Below are 15,025 nucleotides of genomic sequence, written 5' to 3' on the forward strand. Positions count from 1 at the left end.
TTGCGAGCGCGATATTTGCACGCCCGCATCGACGACACCACGCCTGTGGCACTCGGTCAGAAACTGATGCCCGACGCGCGCGACAGTGGGAGGAGCTGCCGATTTGCCCCAATGGGGAGGCGCGCCCCTCATGGCAGAAGTTTCGAAGCGCTTGAGACAGTCAGCTGGCTCAGACAGAGATGTTTAGGCTTACTACCCCGGCAGATATTGCATGGGCGTTCACTAGCGGCGCGGATGATGGTTTATAGTACCATTTTCGCCCCCATTATAAGCTCCTTTTCCGCACAAGCAACTTCGTGGGTGCCTTGAGCAACATTTTAGAGAGCTGTTAGATGCAGTCGCTTGGGATCCCCACACCACTTTGTGGCCGAAACCGCCGCCATGTTGCCACCGCCGGCCGCGCCGCACGCAGCGTGCGGGTGTTTTGCGGCAGCGTCAGCGCGCCTGGGGGTGCGCGGCGCATTTTCGCGAGCAGAGAACACTCCCAGATTCCCTCCTTTTCAGCGCTCGTGGTGTAAAGAGCACGCCACATCGAGGAAGCCCGGCGAAACGAAGCTTCGGCGCAAGATTGGCGCAGATTGCTTGAAATCAGAGTCCTTGTGGCAGGATGTAGCAGGACTTACCTCTCGGCGCAGTTAGGCGCAATTGGCGCAGCTATCACATCACTGCACCATCTACTAGGCCGGCATTACCCGTACCCCATCATACGACACTTTTGCGCAGTCCCTTGAAAGTCATATTATTGGGGTTACACTAACTATGGCAACGTATGGCACACTTCACTGGAATCTCACTCAGGAGCACCACGCCACTGATAGTAAGAAGTTCCTGAGTGAAGCAGTAAATTCCAGAAGGAACTAAATTTCCCTCCCAGCCACACCAGCAGACTGTGCTTTTTTCCGGCCACTGCAGTCCCGCCCCCATTGCTGACCTTGATGTCGGGGTGCTGGACGTCGAGCACGCTGGTGACGTAGAAGGGCCCGTGGCGAGCGGAGCTCTCCTCGACGAGGGGCTGGCAGTAGACGTATCCGGTGGAGGACATGAGCAGCAGCTGGCGAGGCCCGTCCTCGGGGCACACAAAGCAGCAGTCACGCAGCCGCCCAGTGGGCACCAGAAAGAAAAACTGGGCACTCGTTGCGTCCACCGACAGGTCGTACACCTTGACGAAGTCGGCAGTCACCAGGGCCAGCTCAGTCTGAGAGCCCGGCAGCCACATGGCCTGCACAGGGAGAGCGCAAGCACGCCATCGGGTGAGGCAGCCAGAACACATGCGGCCCGTGTTCATTTCTCGTAGATGTACCATTCATGCATGGTAGGTACTTCACCTGCTGTAAGCTGCAATGCTTAGCGCTTTGAGCTACAGGTCTTTCTGCACGCCCTATGCATAAGGGTGGTGCAAACAAATACTCAGCCATAGCACGATAGAATAATCATATTCACCTTTCAGTTTCTCAAATATTCAGCTTGTTTGCCAAAAAGTTCTTTCTACCTGACACAAAGCCCTCCAAAAATTACCAACATTGTAGTGACAATGCAACCAGAACAGTGAATCACAACCAAATCCCTATGCTTTGCAACAGCACAAACTGCCAATCGAACAAGCAACATACTGCTGTTTTAAGACACTATGCATTACATTCCCCAACCGGCTTTATAGATGCTCAGCGATTCCGTTTTGCTTTTGCCCGTTTGAAATCGAGGATCAAATGCAGTGCCAGCTGGTGCAGCCAAGGTTTTTCGAATATATACCAGCTGCAAAACTCTGCTTCAGAATGCGAGGCCTACATTCTAAAGCGGATTCCTGCATTCAATTCATGGATTCTGCATGGATATGACAGAGCTTCTGCATGGATTGACAGACACACCAAAGAAAGCTCTTCCACCTTAAACGAAAGTCAATAAAGGTTCTCAAGTTTCGACGAACAGAGATGCTCAAAAATAAAATATTCTAGTTCAACAGACTAATATGGTACCAGTGTGGTTTATTTGTGTACGCTTATGTTTGTATAGCTAAGAGTCAGATCCAGACTGACCAGTATGATTTAGGTACCTATCAGTACAACCATTGCAGTTTATGCCAGCAGTCCAAGGTCACACCATGTGTGAAGAGAAGTTAAGGATTAAATTTTGCACAACGTAAGGGCACATGCTGCCCCTAGCCAATAATTTTTCGGCCCGCTGGCTCAAATAAGTGCCGGCTATGTGAGCAGGTTGCTAGCTATAAAACCGGTTGTGGCATGTACTAAGGTTGCCCAGGGTATCGCTTTTCCTTAACACCCATAGCTGCCAGAAAAATGATTGCACTAGAAGGAGTGCACTGAGCTCTCACTTTGGGTGACGGAAATTTCAACGAGACTTCAAAATGTGACACTCAGTAGACCGCACTGGGATAAGCCCATCATCAGGCTACAGGGAAATATGCAGCAACTTCAGTTTACTACTGATCAAGACTAAAAAGCTGTTGGCCATGCCAAAGGTTGTAAGCGTGCTTCCAGTTTTGCATGGCAAAGCATTACTGGATTAAAAGAGCCTTAGCAAGGCTAACCCGATAAGAATATGATTTTCCAAGGGAACAGTCAATCTGCAGATTTGAGAAATTTACCCAAACATTGAAGCAGCAAGCTGCACTGACTAAAGTGTGGTTCCCAATATCCCAGCCCTATTACACTGACCAAATTGTAATTTGTGATACAAGCATAACAACAACAAAAAACACATGGTAATGAAACAAAAGGAAAGAACAGTGTCTGGATGAATGGGCACACCAGAAGACCCTGCCCGTTGCTTTGATCTTTCATTGATGCCACAACACCCTGCCCTTCTTCCACCAAACGAGCCCCACTGCATGTCTCACCTTTATGATGTAGTTACCCGACTCCAGCTGAGGATGAAGAACGAGGTGCTCGGAGACAGATCCACTGCTTGTGAAGGTCAGCACATGGCAGTCCTAGACGGTGGAAGAATAACACATTAGACCCAAACGCTGTCCTAACTGTAGTTCCTTGAAAACTTGGCTCTACAAAGCAGTGCGTCGACAGCTTGGCAATGCCACCATGAAGCTATGGCCCCGCAATTTTCCACGGGCATTACAATAAACAACGGCATCCTGACATCCCCGTTCACTTCAAGAGACTGCATTCTGGCCCCTCCAATACAGTCACACAACCAACTAGCTAGCCTACAGGGAATCTTACCCACAGAGATTTTTTTTTTTCCCCTAAGCTTTTGTTTTAAGTTTCAGCTCCAATCGTTTGGCGAAGTATGTACTGTATCACTTTGTCCTGACATTCTTATTGTCATTCTGAGAAATGGAGCAATGGTGAAACCCCATCAATTTCACTTCCTAAACGAGTGTGTTCATACAGAATGCCGTTAGCAGACAAGTGAAGCAATCGTCCATAATGAGGCCAAAGTGAAAAAAACCTCCTTGTTTGTGATAAGGGCAGTGTATACTACTGTACCTTGAGACCGCAGACCGCCAAGAAATCCTCATTGCAGGGGTTTCCAGTGATTGAGAGCACCGTGAAAGGCACAGGGGCCGATGCCAGCCTCTGCATTCCCAACAGCACACAATGTCACATAAAAAGCACTTGCTTTATGCAACTGAAGTGCACGACAAACCCACAAATGCCGACACAATGGCTGATGCATGGAGGAAAGAATATCCAAAGGAAGCCTCAAATGTCCCAAATGCATTAAAAAAAGAAGAAGAACATGGTAAAAGTGACATCATTTGAAAGAGTTCCATGGGCTTGATTTTTAATGGCTAAGGCGGCTAAATTTGGGCAAATGCCACGGATAATTTTTACAGCGTTTGGACAGAGCTATAGGTGTGAATGAAATTAGAGGTGGAGAAGGCGAGAGCGGCTCATCAACAGATTTTGTGATGTCCGCAGGCTTTTGTGATGTCCGCGTGTCTCGACATGCCCGATCAGCTACTCTTTGAACAGATGTAGCAGTGGAGAATGGGAAAAGATAGTGGGCCCTGTGGACATCCCAACAAGATGGGAGCAGCAGGACAAAATGACGCCCGGGGACATCAGGGCCTCTCCCAAGTATTCTTTCTTCCATGGGCTGATGAGAAGCACATGCAAGCTCCCATGCACGGTCATCAACCTACAGTACTAAAGGGACACTGAAGGCAACTAGCAAGTTGGTTTCAAACGAAAGTCTGACCTCACGTAGCACTGATTCAGTGCCAAGAGACTGCAGTCGCTGTTCGCATCACGACAAACCGGAAGCAAGTGAGGCAGCGGTGATGCGTAGCAGTATAGAAGCAACTGCATACGACGCTACCGGAGGAGGGCGGGAGAGAGAGAGAGAGAACATTGTTCTTTTGAGGTGCCGCAAATGTTGGTGTCGAATCAACCGCTCGGGTGTAGCTCGCACGCTTCCTCAAAAGCAGTACTGCCGCCCCAAGTATGGACGAGTAGTGGCAGCCAAGAGAGACGTTTCACACACCAGACAGTTGAACTCTTTCGTTATCACCCCTATTCAAATCGATCACCAGTGATCAATGCTTTATATAGCTGATTTTGACATGTAGTCATTTCTTGTACACCTAAGTGGTTAGTCTAGGCACTGCACTTTAAAATCACTTTGAATTCCCTTTAAAATTTTGAAATCTTAAATTTTGAAAATTTTACAGTTTGAAATCACTTTAAAATTTTCCCCTCTGGCGACACTGAGATTTTTTACAGCGTTTCTTGCGAGCTTAGGTGTGTGTTCTTGCGAAAGGGCACGTGGCTGCTGCACTCAACAAAAAAGATGCCGCTCATGGTTATGTTTCATTACCATCAAATATTTTTGATCAAGAGGCTCCTAGCAAGTCAAATACCAAATTGTGTTGTCAACTTTGTAATCCAACAGTGTTGAGAGGTGATAATTACCTCAAAACGACACCAGCTATTCACTATTGAAGTTTGGTTCGAAGGAAATAGCTTTATTCTTCCAAATCCACCCGTCTAACAAGTGTACCTGGCATTTTCAGCAAGTTTCCAGCAGTTTCGGTTTCGTTTTTGCATCGCGAAATTCATATTTGGCGCTACTATGCAGTTACCCAACTGCAAGCTGATTTGCCAAGGCACCTCCATCACCCACCACTGTTCCTCGAAAAAAGCACGCCTCTCATGATTCCACTTCACCCACGCCTTATATCAGTTCAGACAAACAGAGCGCTTCGGATTGGCCTTGAACACCGTCAGCTGTACACGGGCCAGTTTCTGTACACGGGCCAGTATATTCATGTTCTCAGTGAGCTAATGTATCGATCTAGGGCAACTTGTATTTTGACTTCCGTGTCCCTTTAAGCTGTGCTATGCAAGGTACAAAGCCCAATGGCAACAATGAAAAATCGGAATCAAAGATGGCAAAGGCTCTTACTTGCGCTGCTACAAGGCACAAATAATGTTCAGAATTCGAGGCTCTCAGTCAAGGCCGTGCCTAAGCTGCGGGGCACACACCATATCAAGCTTTAGGCAACTCCTAAATGAGGTGCAAAACCTCTACGTGCACCTAAACTCAATGTCTTGCTCCTTCAATATACAGCCCCTGCTGCAAGCAACTGCATCTGCAACCTTGTGCGCACTGTGTCAGGTTAACGAAAGTCAAAGCATCCCAGCTGGTGCTCCAAGCTAGAAAGGCACATAAATGTCTCCACAGTAACTGCAACATAAGCAAAGCCACTCAGCACTGAACTGAAATGATCCAACCTCAGTGATCAATTTGAATGGGTGTAGTGTAAAGTACCTGCTCAGGAATGCTGCGGCCTACTTTTCGGCCCGTGGTAATTCGGACTCCACGTGCAGTAAATCTGGCCAGTCATCCCCTGTCCGTTTTCTCGTCTCAGAACAATGATGGCTCAGAACAACAATGGATGGCTTCAGGGTGGGGAAGTGACTATATATGGATTGCACATCTCGCAAATTGTACACTGGGTCTCATCACTCACTTACTCCACCCCACTGAACGCAATGATTTGTCACTAAGGAGCGCTGAGGTTATGCAGATCCGCAGATTCTTAAAGGGTGCAAGTAGAGCCTTGCCAGGTTCCAGACAGAGCTTTTGCTCTGGGACATGCAGAACAGTGCGGCAATTCCCCTTCACCTTTACTACTCACCCCCCAACCCATTAAATGTTGCATTAATTTGCGCAGTAGTACAGGAATTGTAGCTGGCACTAGCATTACAGCAATCTCTCCTTCACTCGAGCCTCCAGTGAAAGAGATCCTTGAAATAGATTTCCCTATGCATAAGCCTTGCAGAATACTCCCCTCAGCTGAGCGGCGGGGAGGGACTCAGAATACGGCCCTAACCCTCTGATGTTAGGTCAGGTAAAAATGTGCTCCCTTCCCCCACGGCTTACTAGAAAAAAGTGCTACTACAAACTATAAAGCAACGGCATGTGCACTGCATTTTCCCCGTTTCGCACACTTCATTTTTGCCCTGAGAAACATCCTTGCAATGGGTGGCATGCCGCAAACAGGTGTAGGGGTGTGTGAATATTTGAAACTTTCGAATATTAAAGCAAATAATGCAGTATTCAGTTCAGTTTCAAATCAAATAGCAAAAATTTTCAAATAAATTTCTAAAACATTTCGATGATGATGATAATGGTAGGTTTTGTAGTGGCACAAGGTCAGCCAGGGAAAGAGCGCTAAAACCAAAAACATGGTTAAGAGATGCAAAGGTAAATACTAAAATAGGTGATCAAGAGTTAAAGCAAAATCAATAAAAGAATATGGCTGGTGTTACGTGTAGAAGGCCAGATTATGAAAGAAAACAGCACTAAAAATGCTCAATTCTGTGCTCCATTAGGGTCTTTGCCTTGCGTGTGGCGCTTTTTGTACAAGTCCTGTGCAAAGCATCCATAATCTGTGTGGGGACCACGTCTGTCCCCATGTCTTGCTTAGATCTGGTAAGCCGGCACTGTTCCTTCTTTCCTATGTGGGACACAAGAAAAACAAATTTGTCTAGCCTAATGCTCCTAGACACCAAGATAAAGCTTTCTTGACAAGCAGGTGTTGACACCACAGCACTCACAAAACTGTTTTCCCTATACAGACAGCTGTGTTATCTTTGGCTTCGTGGCTATACAACTTGTCAAAATATATAGTTATACCCTAATTACACTAATATACTGAAGCACCTGTGGTTGAAGTCATCACAAGGAGTGAAAGCTGCCGCTATGCAAAATCTAATCAATAAAGCAAAGAGAATCAGGGTAGCTTCTTCGTGCTTGTTTTATGCCACATGAAAAGTTTTCAAAACCTTTTCAAGCTAGTTACTGAAGCATGCTTGCAACAATTTAGATTAGTTTTTTTCACTCGAAATTGCTCAATATTTGCTTCAATTTGAAAATATTCGCTTCAATTTGCAACTATTTAAAAAAAAGTCATTATTTGCTTCCTCTTCGCTTTGAAAGCGAAGATCACTATTTGCACACCCCTAAACAGGTGTAATGGGGATTACATTCCAAATACAATGCCATCGATACATTAAAAAAAAAAGGAGAAAAAAAATAACATGGCAATGCAAGAAACAAATGCAAACCAAACTGTGTTCAATTCATGCTTTTAATCTCTTCATTCTCGATAACTAGGACAGCCTGCACAAGCTGAACTGCTGTCCCATCCACTCCCCCTTATAGTATTTACCTTAATGCCCAGGTAAAAAAAAATTTTCGCAGAGCAAGAAAATCCCAAACTCACAGTGATAGTCAGCTTGCGTTTGCTAGAGTCTGCCTGCTTGAGGAGTGCTGAAAGCTGCAGCAGTGTGATCTGCAGAGAAGAGAGCACATGACATCATCATCACCACCACCACTTCACACTGTTGTCACTTATGGCCTGTCCCACATTTCCAAGGCCCAAACACAAGTAAACCACCGCCAGGACCAATGCGTCGGGGCACAGTGTTTGAGAGAAACCAAGTTGCAACGTGAAAGAAGGCCCCCGAATTCCTGCCAGCAGCTGCATGGAGTGCTGGGAAAGGGCAGAGAAGGAGGTGGTGCACAAACAAGGCATCGTTTGCACACTTCTGTTACAGTTCCGAAAAAAGCTTGCATACCAGAGGAGGCCATTCAAGTATGCAAAATAACATGTGCCAGTTATCTATCCGTATGCTTAACAAATGACAGTAGCCCATTTGTTCTTTCTGCTGAGACAGGCCTGATATGCACAAACCCTGCAGTTAGTGCTTACCTAAAGGCATGATTCCGCACAAAACAGCATTAAAAGTTTTTGCTTCATTTACTTTACACAGGAGGACACCATGTTCATCTCAACAAATCCTACCAGGACAGGTAGAATTTTAATTGCCATGTCATCAAAAAAATTACCACAAAAGAAAAATCAAACAGCCTTAACTTCTTCACTTCAGGTATAGCAACAAAATTAACGAGGCTAATAACTGTGCAGTCACTGCTGTGCACTGCTGTCCATGGGCAAATTTTTTAGCAAACAAGCAAACTTTTGATTGTTTGATTGTAGGGTTTAACGCGCCGACGCAACGCAGGCGATGAGGCGCGCCGTAGTGGAGGGCTCCGGATTGATTTTGACCACCTGGGCATCTTCAACATGCGCCGAAATCTCATACACACGTGCGTCTTTGCTTTTCGCCTCCATCAGAAAAGCGGCTGCTGCGGTCGAAAATTGAACCTGCGTCCTCGTGCCCAGCAGCGCAACGCCTTAGCCACTGAGCCACCGCGGCAGGTTACAACACAAGCAAACTTTTAAGGTTCCCATCATCAGCCAGAACTTGACATTTACTAGTACTAACGCAATGGCAGCAGATGGCTACTCAAACCTTATTTCCACATCAATACTGTGCTTATACAGGCCCTTTCCCGCTACCTTTTTGCACATCTAGTGAGGGCGAAGGCACCATGGAGCAGACTTTGAATGAACCAGCAGTTCTAAATGTCCATGCATTCACACGTAGTTGGCAGTTTACAAACAACTGTCTCGAAGATGGAAACATGCTCATACGTATTCACATTGCTTACCCCACAAGCAGGGGTGCAACAGCCAGAATTTGATTTGGAGCAACAAAATTTATTTATTATTACGTTAGGATGGCTCTCATCACCCCCCAATTGCAACAGACTCTACAACGAACCACCCATGGAGGCTGCCCTTCCAAACTCAAGTCGTAAAAGCCCAGAAAAATTTTCAAGAATGGTAAGTAAGAGGCTGTCATTGTGGGCCAAATTTTGGAGCCAAAATTAGGTTTGAAGCAAAATTCTTGAAGCAATAAAATCTTAGTTTTGGGGCAGGAAAATCGAAATCTGGTGCAGGCTACGGCAAAAATAAACCATTTTTGAGTAACACATCCCAAATTTGGAGCAGTTTATTTCGAATGATGTGCAAACAATTTAAAATCGTTTCAGACATGCTTTAGCTCCGGTGGACAAAGTCCTGCAAATGCGACTAACAAATGCTCCAGAAAGCAGGAGGGCATGGTGTATTTGCGCCAATCTGCCTAACAGGTTCATCAAGATTGAGCAACGAAAGAAAAAACAAAACCGAATGGTATGGTATAAAAGCTGCCAATGATACTTTATTTGTACTCTAAAGTGCATGCCCTTATATGACCAGCCCTAACCTAATTGCATATTAAATAGCTCTTCCACCTGAGCAGCATCTGGCTACACAAGATACAAGAAAAAAACTTTCTTTTCAATACATGACTAGACGTACATGTATCGAAAAGAAAAAACAGCAGATACATGACTAGTGCATACATCATGGGTATGCAATCAATGCTTCCCCTTGGATATTTTCTAGTTCAGCAAGCTATTGAAGAATCTGTTCAAAGCTTACAAATCACTTGCTGGTTTTGAGCAGGACGTCGCCTACAAAGCTCACGCCGTCACCGCCGGGGCATTTGCTGTATGTAATGTACCAGTGCATTTGCCGTGTGAGACGTATATTTACACCCACTGCGCTCGCGATCACGTGCACGGATACGGCGAGCTGCTTTTGTTACTGCAACCGACACGCACTCCATGCCTCCGCGGTGCACTTGACGGTCATGCACAAGGAGGCGGCAGTGAACTCTACGTTTCGGTTGTCACCTATTAACCTGCGTGCAGTACGTTTACAGCAGCACCAACAGCACTATGCCCCACACACTTCTGAGCAGATAGCTGAAGATGCTTATCGAAATCAGGAATGCAGCGATAAGCCGCACTGGTGCGCTCTTTGGTGCCTGCAATCATGCCTCTGCACTTTTCCCGTGCTTAAAGGGGTACCTATGCCAAAACTAAATTCGCCCCACTCTTAGAGCGAGTTTAGTTTCGGCCGAGGTACAGTGTGCTAGAAGAGGCATAGCCGGCATAGGCTAGGGACTGTGCATGAAGGCATGGGCTGTCTGTCAGGGCTGTCTGAGCAACTGGATTGGATTGGATGACGTACAAACCTCAGGTTGCCAACGCATTCTTTATTCTTCGCTAAAGTTAGTGAAACTGGGAAATTTCGCTCCTGGTAGGGCATTTTGGTGCAACGTGGTGAAATTTAAACGAATTTTACGGTTTTGGCACAGCTTGGTTAAAAAATATGACATTGTATACAAATGGCGCAACTGGTGCAGCTGTTACACCCCTGCACTAGCTAACATGTTTCCCACAACATGGGCAAAATGTAGCGTTCCCAAAAGTCTGGCAGGACTGGGAAGTGTTGCACAACACGTGTGGTGCTGTGCAGCGGTGTTGAAAAGCGCTTCCGATCGGCGAGCACCACATGCAAGCGGAGGAAGCGGAGGAGCTCAAGGGGGCTAGCGGCAGGGTGGGGAGGAGCGTGGGGCCCACCTTGCCCTTCTCGTGGCTGACGGCCAGGTGCTGGCGCTTGCCGTGGGGCGAGGCGAGGCAGCACATGGCCACGCGGCGGATCATGTGGGCGCTCAGCAGCTGCCGAATGGTCTGGCCCTGCTCGCCCGAGTAGTTCATGCGCACGTTCTCAAAGGCCCCCTCCTGGGAGCCCAGGGTAGGCACCTGCACGCAAGGAACGGGCACTGTAGCGCTTCGGGACCACTGCTGGCCGGCCACCCTGGTCCCAAACAAATGCATCGTGGCAGGCCTCACATGCACAGCCCAATGGAGCGCAAGACACAGCACACTGGCCGACTCCACCAAATGCCACAAAGTTCTCACCATAAGGTGGTCCACGTGCTCAAACAGCTTTTCCCGAGTATGCAGGTCTGCAAGTGCCTTCTGTGCCCGTGCAGAGCTGCCAATGGGAGAGTTCCGGTTGTAGGTGGCTATGATTGCTGGCATTAGGAGCTGTATCAACTCCAACACTGTGGCCACCAGGTTTGTCGAAATCTGAAACGGACAGCATGCCTCTGTCGCTCAGGCAGCACTTACAAGCTATTCAACCCACAGCCAAGCAAGAGTTAAATTTAACAACTACTGCATGACAAAATGAACCACAAGAAACGTCATTCATGGGCATCCCCTGAGGTCACTTCCCACGCGCATTCTAGCAGTTCTGTATACCGAGTTTGGGGTAGCGATGTTCATTTTTCAAGACAATGTTCAAAGGAAACAGAGGCAAGGCCCATATTTAAAGGTAATAAACTTTGTAGAAGAAATATGCAGTTATGATAAAAGTTTCCTCGCAAAATTGGAGCAAAGATGGGTAAGCAGGGAGAAGAGTAAAATGACAGACACACTTACAATGTGCTCAATGAAAGCTCCTCGCTGGGGCTAGAAAGAAACAAGAAGGTTGCAGTAATGTAAAGATGCAGCAGCTTTCAAAAGACATCAAAATTATCTTACACAGTAACACTCGACCAGGTACGAGAGAACTACGATTTACCCTCCAAACTAACATCACTGAGGCGTTACGTTAAATAACAATTGATGCTGGCACACTGGACAATGTTTATTTCTTGTTATTGTTTTAGTGTGAGAGCGCTAGGTATGCCACCTGTAAAATCCCGTTGTTACATGTGAAGGCTGTCAAGGCCACAGAGCGAAAAAATACTGAGCGACCAAGAAAAACCGTTGCTACACGTCATTTTGTTTGAGTGTGAAGCTGCTTAATTCTTCTCAATCAGGAGGAAGGAGTGCTGCGCAACAAGAAAAAGCGCTGCTAGCCAATGCCCAGCAGGCGTCTGTGTGTGGCTACGAAGCTGTGTCTGGGCTACAAGGCACGCCAAATTAGATCGCTACGGCTTAATTTAAACCACCTGGGGAGCCATGTCTGTTGAATATCAGCACTTGGGCATGTTCCTAATTCACCTCTAAGCAAAACAGCTGCTGCGACCGAGACTGAACTTGTCAATTATTCAGGTGGGTTATACAAGCACAAGTACAGCACATAAAAACATGAGCCCAGGTAGACTAGCGCTTGGACGTGTCCTCTCTTGTAAAAATGCTGCCGGCGAACACCAACCTTCACTATTCACTACTGTTGAATACTTTGAAATTTTCAGATACTAAAGCTCTGATCGAGACAAGTATAGATAAATGTATATATTGTAAGGTCAAATATTTGAAAAACAAAAAAGAAAGAAAAAGAGAAATCCGAACATCGGCACACGACAGCTACTTTCAGCCACGAGAGCCCAGATATCCCCCCATTATGAAACTCGGGGAGTGGCTGCCCACCTCCAGATCCTTAACCATCTGCTGCATGAGCTCTTCGGAGTCCTTTCTGACTTCAGAAGAAGCGGCGGCTGGCGGGGGGCGCGGATCAGCAGCACTGGCGGCAGTGTTTGGGGCTGGTCCCTGCACAGGAGAGGAGGCCCTCCGACGCATCGAGCTAGGCACGACGTTCTCCGAGGCCTGTGCAAACGCTGCCGCTGTGGGATTGGCCCCCGGGCCAGTGTCGGCGGATGCCTGCGGGTTGCGCTTGACCAGGGCCTGGCAGGTGCCGTCCTCCTTGGCGCCACAGTCGCAGAAGAAGGAGCCAAACTTGGCATAGGTCACGTCGTGGTCCTTGTGGCACACTTTGGCGCAGATGGTGCAGACGCCCACGCCGTCCACCATGCGGCACGTGTGGCAGTGGTACCAGTGCTGGTTCATGAACTCCTTCTGGGTCATCGTGAAGGTGCAGAGCTTGTTGCAGAGAGAGTCCTCGTCCGAGTCCTCCCCACCGGACTCCTCGTCCTCGGGGCCCATCTCGTCGGCCCAGTCCGAGTCGGCCTCTGGGTGCTGGGCGTCCACCTCCAGCGGCGGGCTGGCCGCCCCCACACGGCCCACAATGAGCGGCCGCTCGGCCAGCATCTTCAAGGCGCTGACCACCTCGGCCACGTACTTGAGCACGTACACGGCTGACATCAGCACCACCTGGTGCCGGCCACTGGCGGCCACGCTGTCCTCCAGCTTGCACAGCACCTCCTTCTGAGAGAGGATCCGCTTCAAGGTCACCAGCCACTGCGTGGCAGCCCCAAAGAGCTGCAGGTGGCCCGCACCCGCACCTGCCCTGGCCAAGGTGGCCATGACGGACATCAGCTCAGAGAAACCGACACCATCGGAGGTGGGAGACAGGAGCTGCGCCGCAATCTCGATGAAGGCAGTCAAGAAGCGGCCGGCCACCTGGGCGGACAGCTTGTTTTCGCCTCTGATAATGTACGTGGCCAGGCTTGGCAGCAGGTGCCTGGACTCCTGTACAGCGCTGGCCTCTTCGCTCGAATTCGGGCCCTTGCCACCAGTCACCAGCTTGGAAAGCCAGCTTTGAAGATGCTTGGTGTCCAGCTCAGTCAGTCGGTGCATTCTGCCCATCAGCATGTCCATCTCTTCCAGGCATACATCCCCGCTGTTCTTCTCAATGTGCAAGAAGACCTTGACGAAGAACTTGAGCACACGCACCCCGTACGTAGGGCCCAGGTTGCCTTCCGCTGCGGACACCATGATGTTCCAGATGTCCTTCTCGGCAAAGACCCTCTCCAGGGCTCGCTTGCCAGGGTACTTGTCCAGGAGGCCCTCGATGAACTTGAGACACTCGTGGAACACTGGCTCGGGGATCTCGCTGTCCTTGTGGGCATAGTCAGTCAGCAGCTCGTAGCAGTTGTAGAGCATCTCCTCATACACATGCTGCGCAAACTCCTCCGTCTCGGACGAGCCAATGCTGCCTTCCAGGGCCAGCATGACAAAGTCGGCCTGAGACTCGGTGGTGGCATCCAGCAGGAGGGGCAGCATGGACTGCACCAGGTCGTCCTGCAGGCTCTCCTCCGAGGTCCAGCTGAAGACGTCCTGCGAGAACCTCACGATGCACTGCAGTATCCGCTTCAGGCCCGCACTGATGGAGAAGACCGGGTTGGCCGACAGGGGCGCAAAGTGGGCCACCTGCACAGCTGCGATGTAGCTCTCCGACGGCAGGCTGTCGTTGGCAAAGTCGTTCCTCCAGTTGCACACGTTCACGGCCATGGCATTCCAGAAGTCCAAGGCGCTGTCCACCTGCGGGGGCAGCTGGGACACAATGGCAGCCACCGTGCTCGAGATCTGGGGGCAACGCCGCGACGTCATCCGAAGCACCACATCCAGGGCACGCAAGTGGGTCTCGGAACGCCCAGATGGCAGCGACGGCTCGACAGCTTGCAGCAGCAGGCTCCACCTGGCCAGGAGAGAGAGATAGAGAAACGTCAGGGTATTATTCCTGCACTGAAGTGACACATTGCTCAGTCAAAAGAAACAACAAGCCATACAAGATGATACCTGAGAGCATTGCAAGGAGCCGGATGAGGGCTTTCAGCTATTGTGCTAGTGTGTTGAGGATTTAAGGCCTAACCCTTTAAGCATGAAAATGCCTATAAGAAGCGCTGGACCAATCACCAATGACCTCAGAGTGCACCAATCACCTCAGAGGATGTGGGCAAAGGATCATCGTTGCTTTCGTCGTCGTCTTCTTCCACTTGCACTAGGAACGATGTGGCAATAAATGCGTTTTTTTTCCATGGTCCCACGAAAACGTAGCATACTGTACTAGACAAAACCGCACTTGTGGTTCCTTATCATTACCGACATAGCAAGGCAACCATAATTGCACGTTTGCGTGAGCGAAGTGTGAAAGACTGCGAGGCCCACG

The 15,025-nt window shown here is 48.7% G+C and overlaps 1 protein-coding gene across 5 annotated transcripts in view; it reads right to left on the reverse strand.

Moving 5' to 3' along the window:
* Positions 1–15,025, reverse strand: part of Poe (E3 ubiquitin-protein ligase-like protein poe) — a 278,680-nt gene that overhangs the window by 158,279 nt on the left and 105,376 nt on the right. For all 5 annotated transcript variants that reach the window (XM_077682762.1, XM_077682782.1, XM_077682776.1 and 2 more), the window contains exons 27-34: positions 12,607–14,554; positions 11,671–11,700; positions 11,146–11,316; positions 10,804–10,986; positions 7,709–7,777; positions 3,462–3,551; positions 2,855–2,947; positions 932–1,219 (exon numbers count right to left, since the gene is read on the reverse strand). In XM_077682762.1, the coding sequence (XP_077538888.1) occupies positions 932–1,219; positions 2,855–2,947; positions 3,462–3,551; positions 7,709–7,777; positions 10,804–10,986; positions 11,146–11,316; positions 11,671–11,700; positions 12,607–14,554 (2,872 nt within the window). The remainder of the gene's footprint in view (positions 1–931; positions 1,220–2,854; positions 2,948–3,461; positions 3,552–7,708; positions 7,778–10,803; positions 10,987–11,145; positions 11,317–11,670; positions 11,701–12,606; positions 14,555–15,025) is intronic.

Source organism: Haemaphysalis longicornis, unplaced genomic scaffold, assembly GCF_048455015.1.
Source record: "Haemaphysalis longicornis isolate Haplotype H1 unplaced genomic scaffold, Haemaphysalis longicornis Haplotype H1 scaffold_1, whole genome shotgun sequence".
Lineage (NCBI taxonomy): Eukaryota > Metazoa > Arthropoda > Arachnida > Ixodida > Ixodidae > Haemaphysalis > Haemaphysalis longicornis.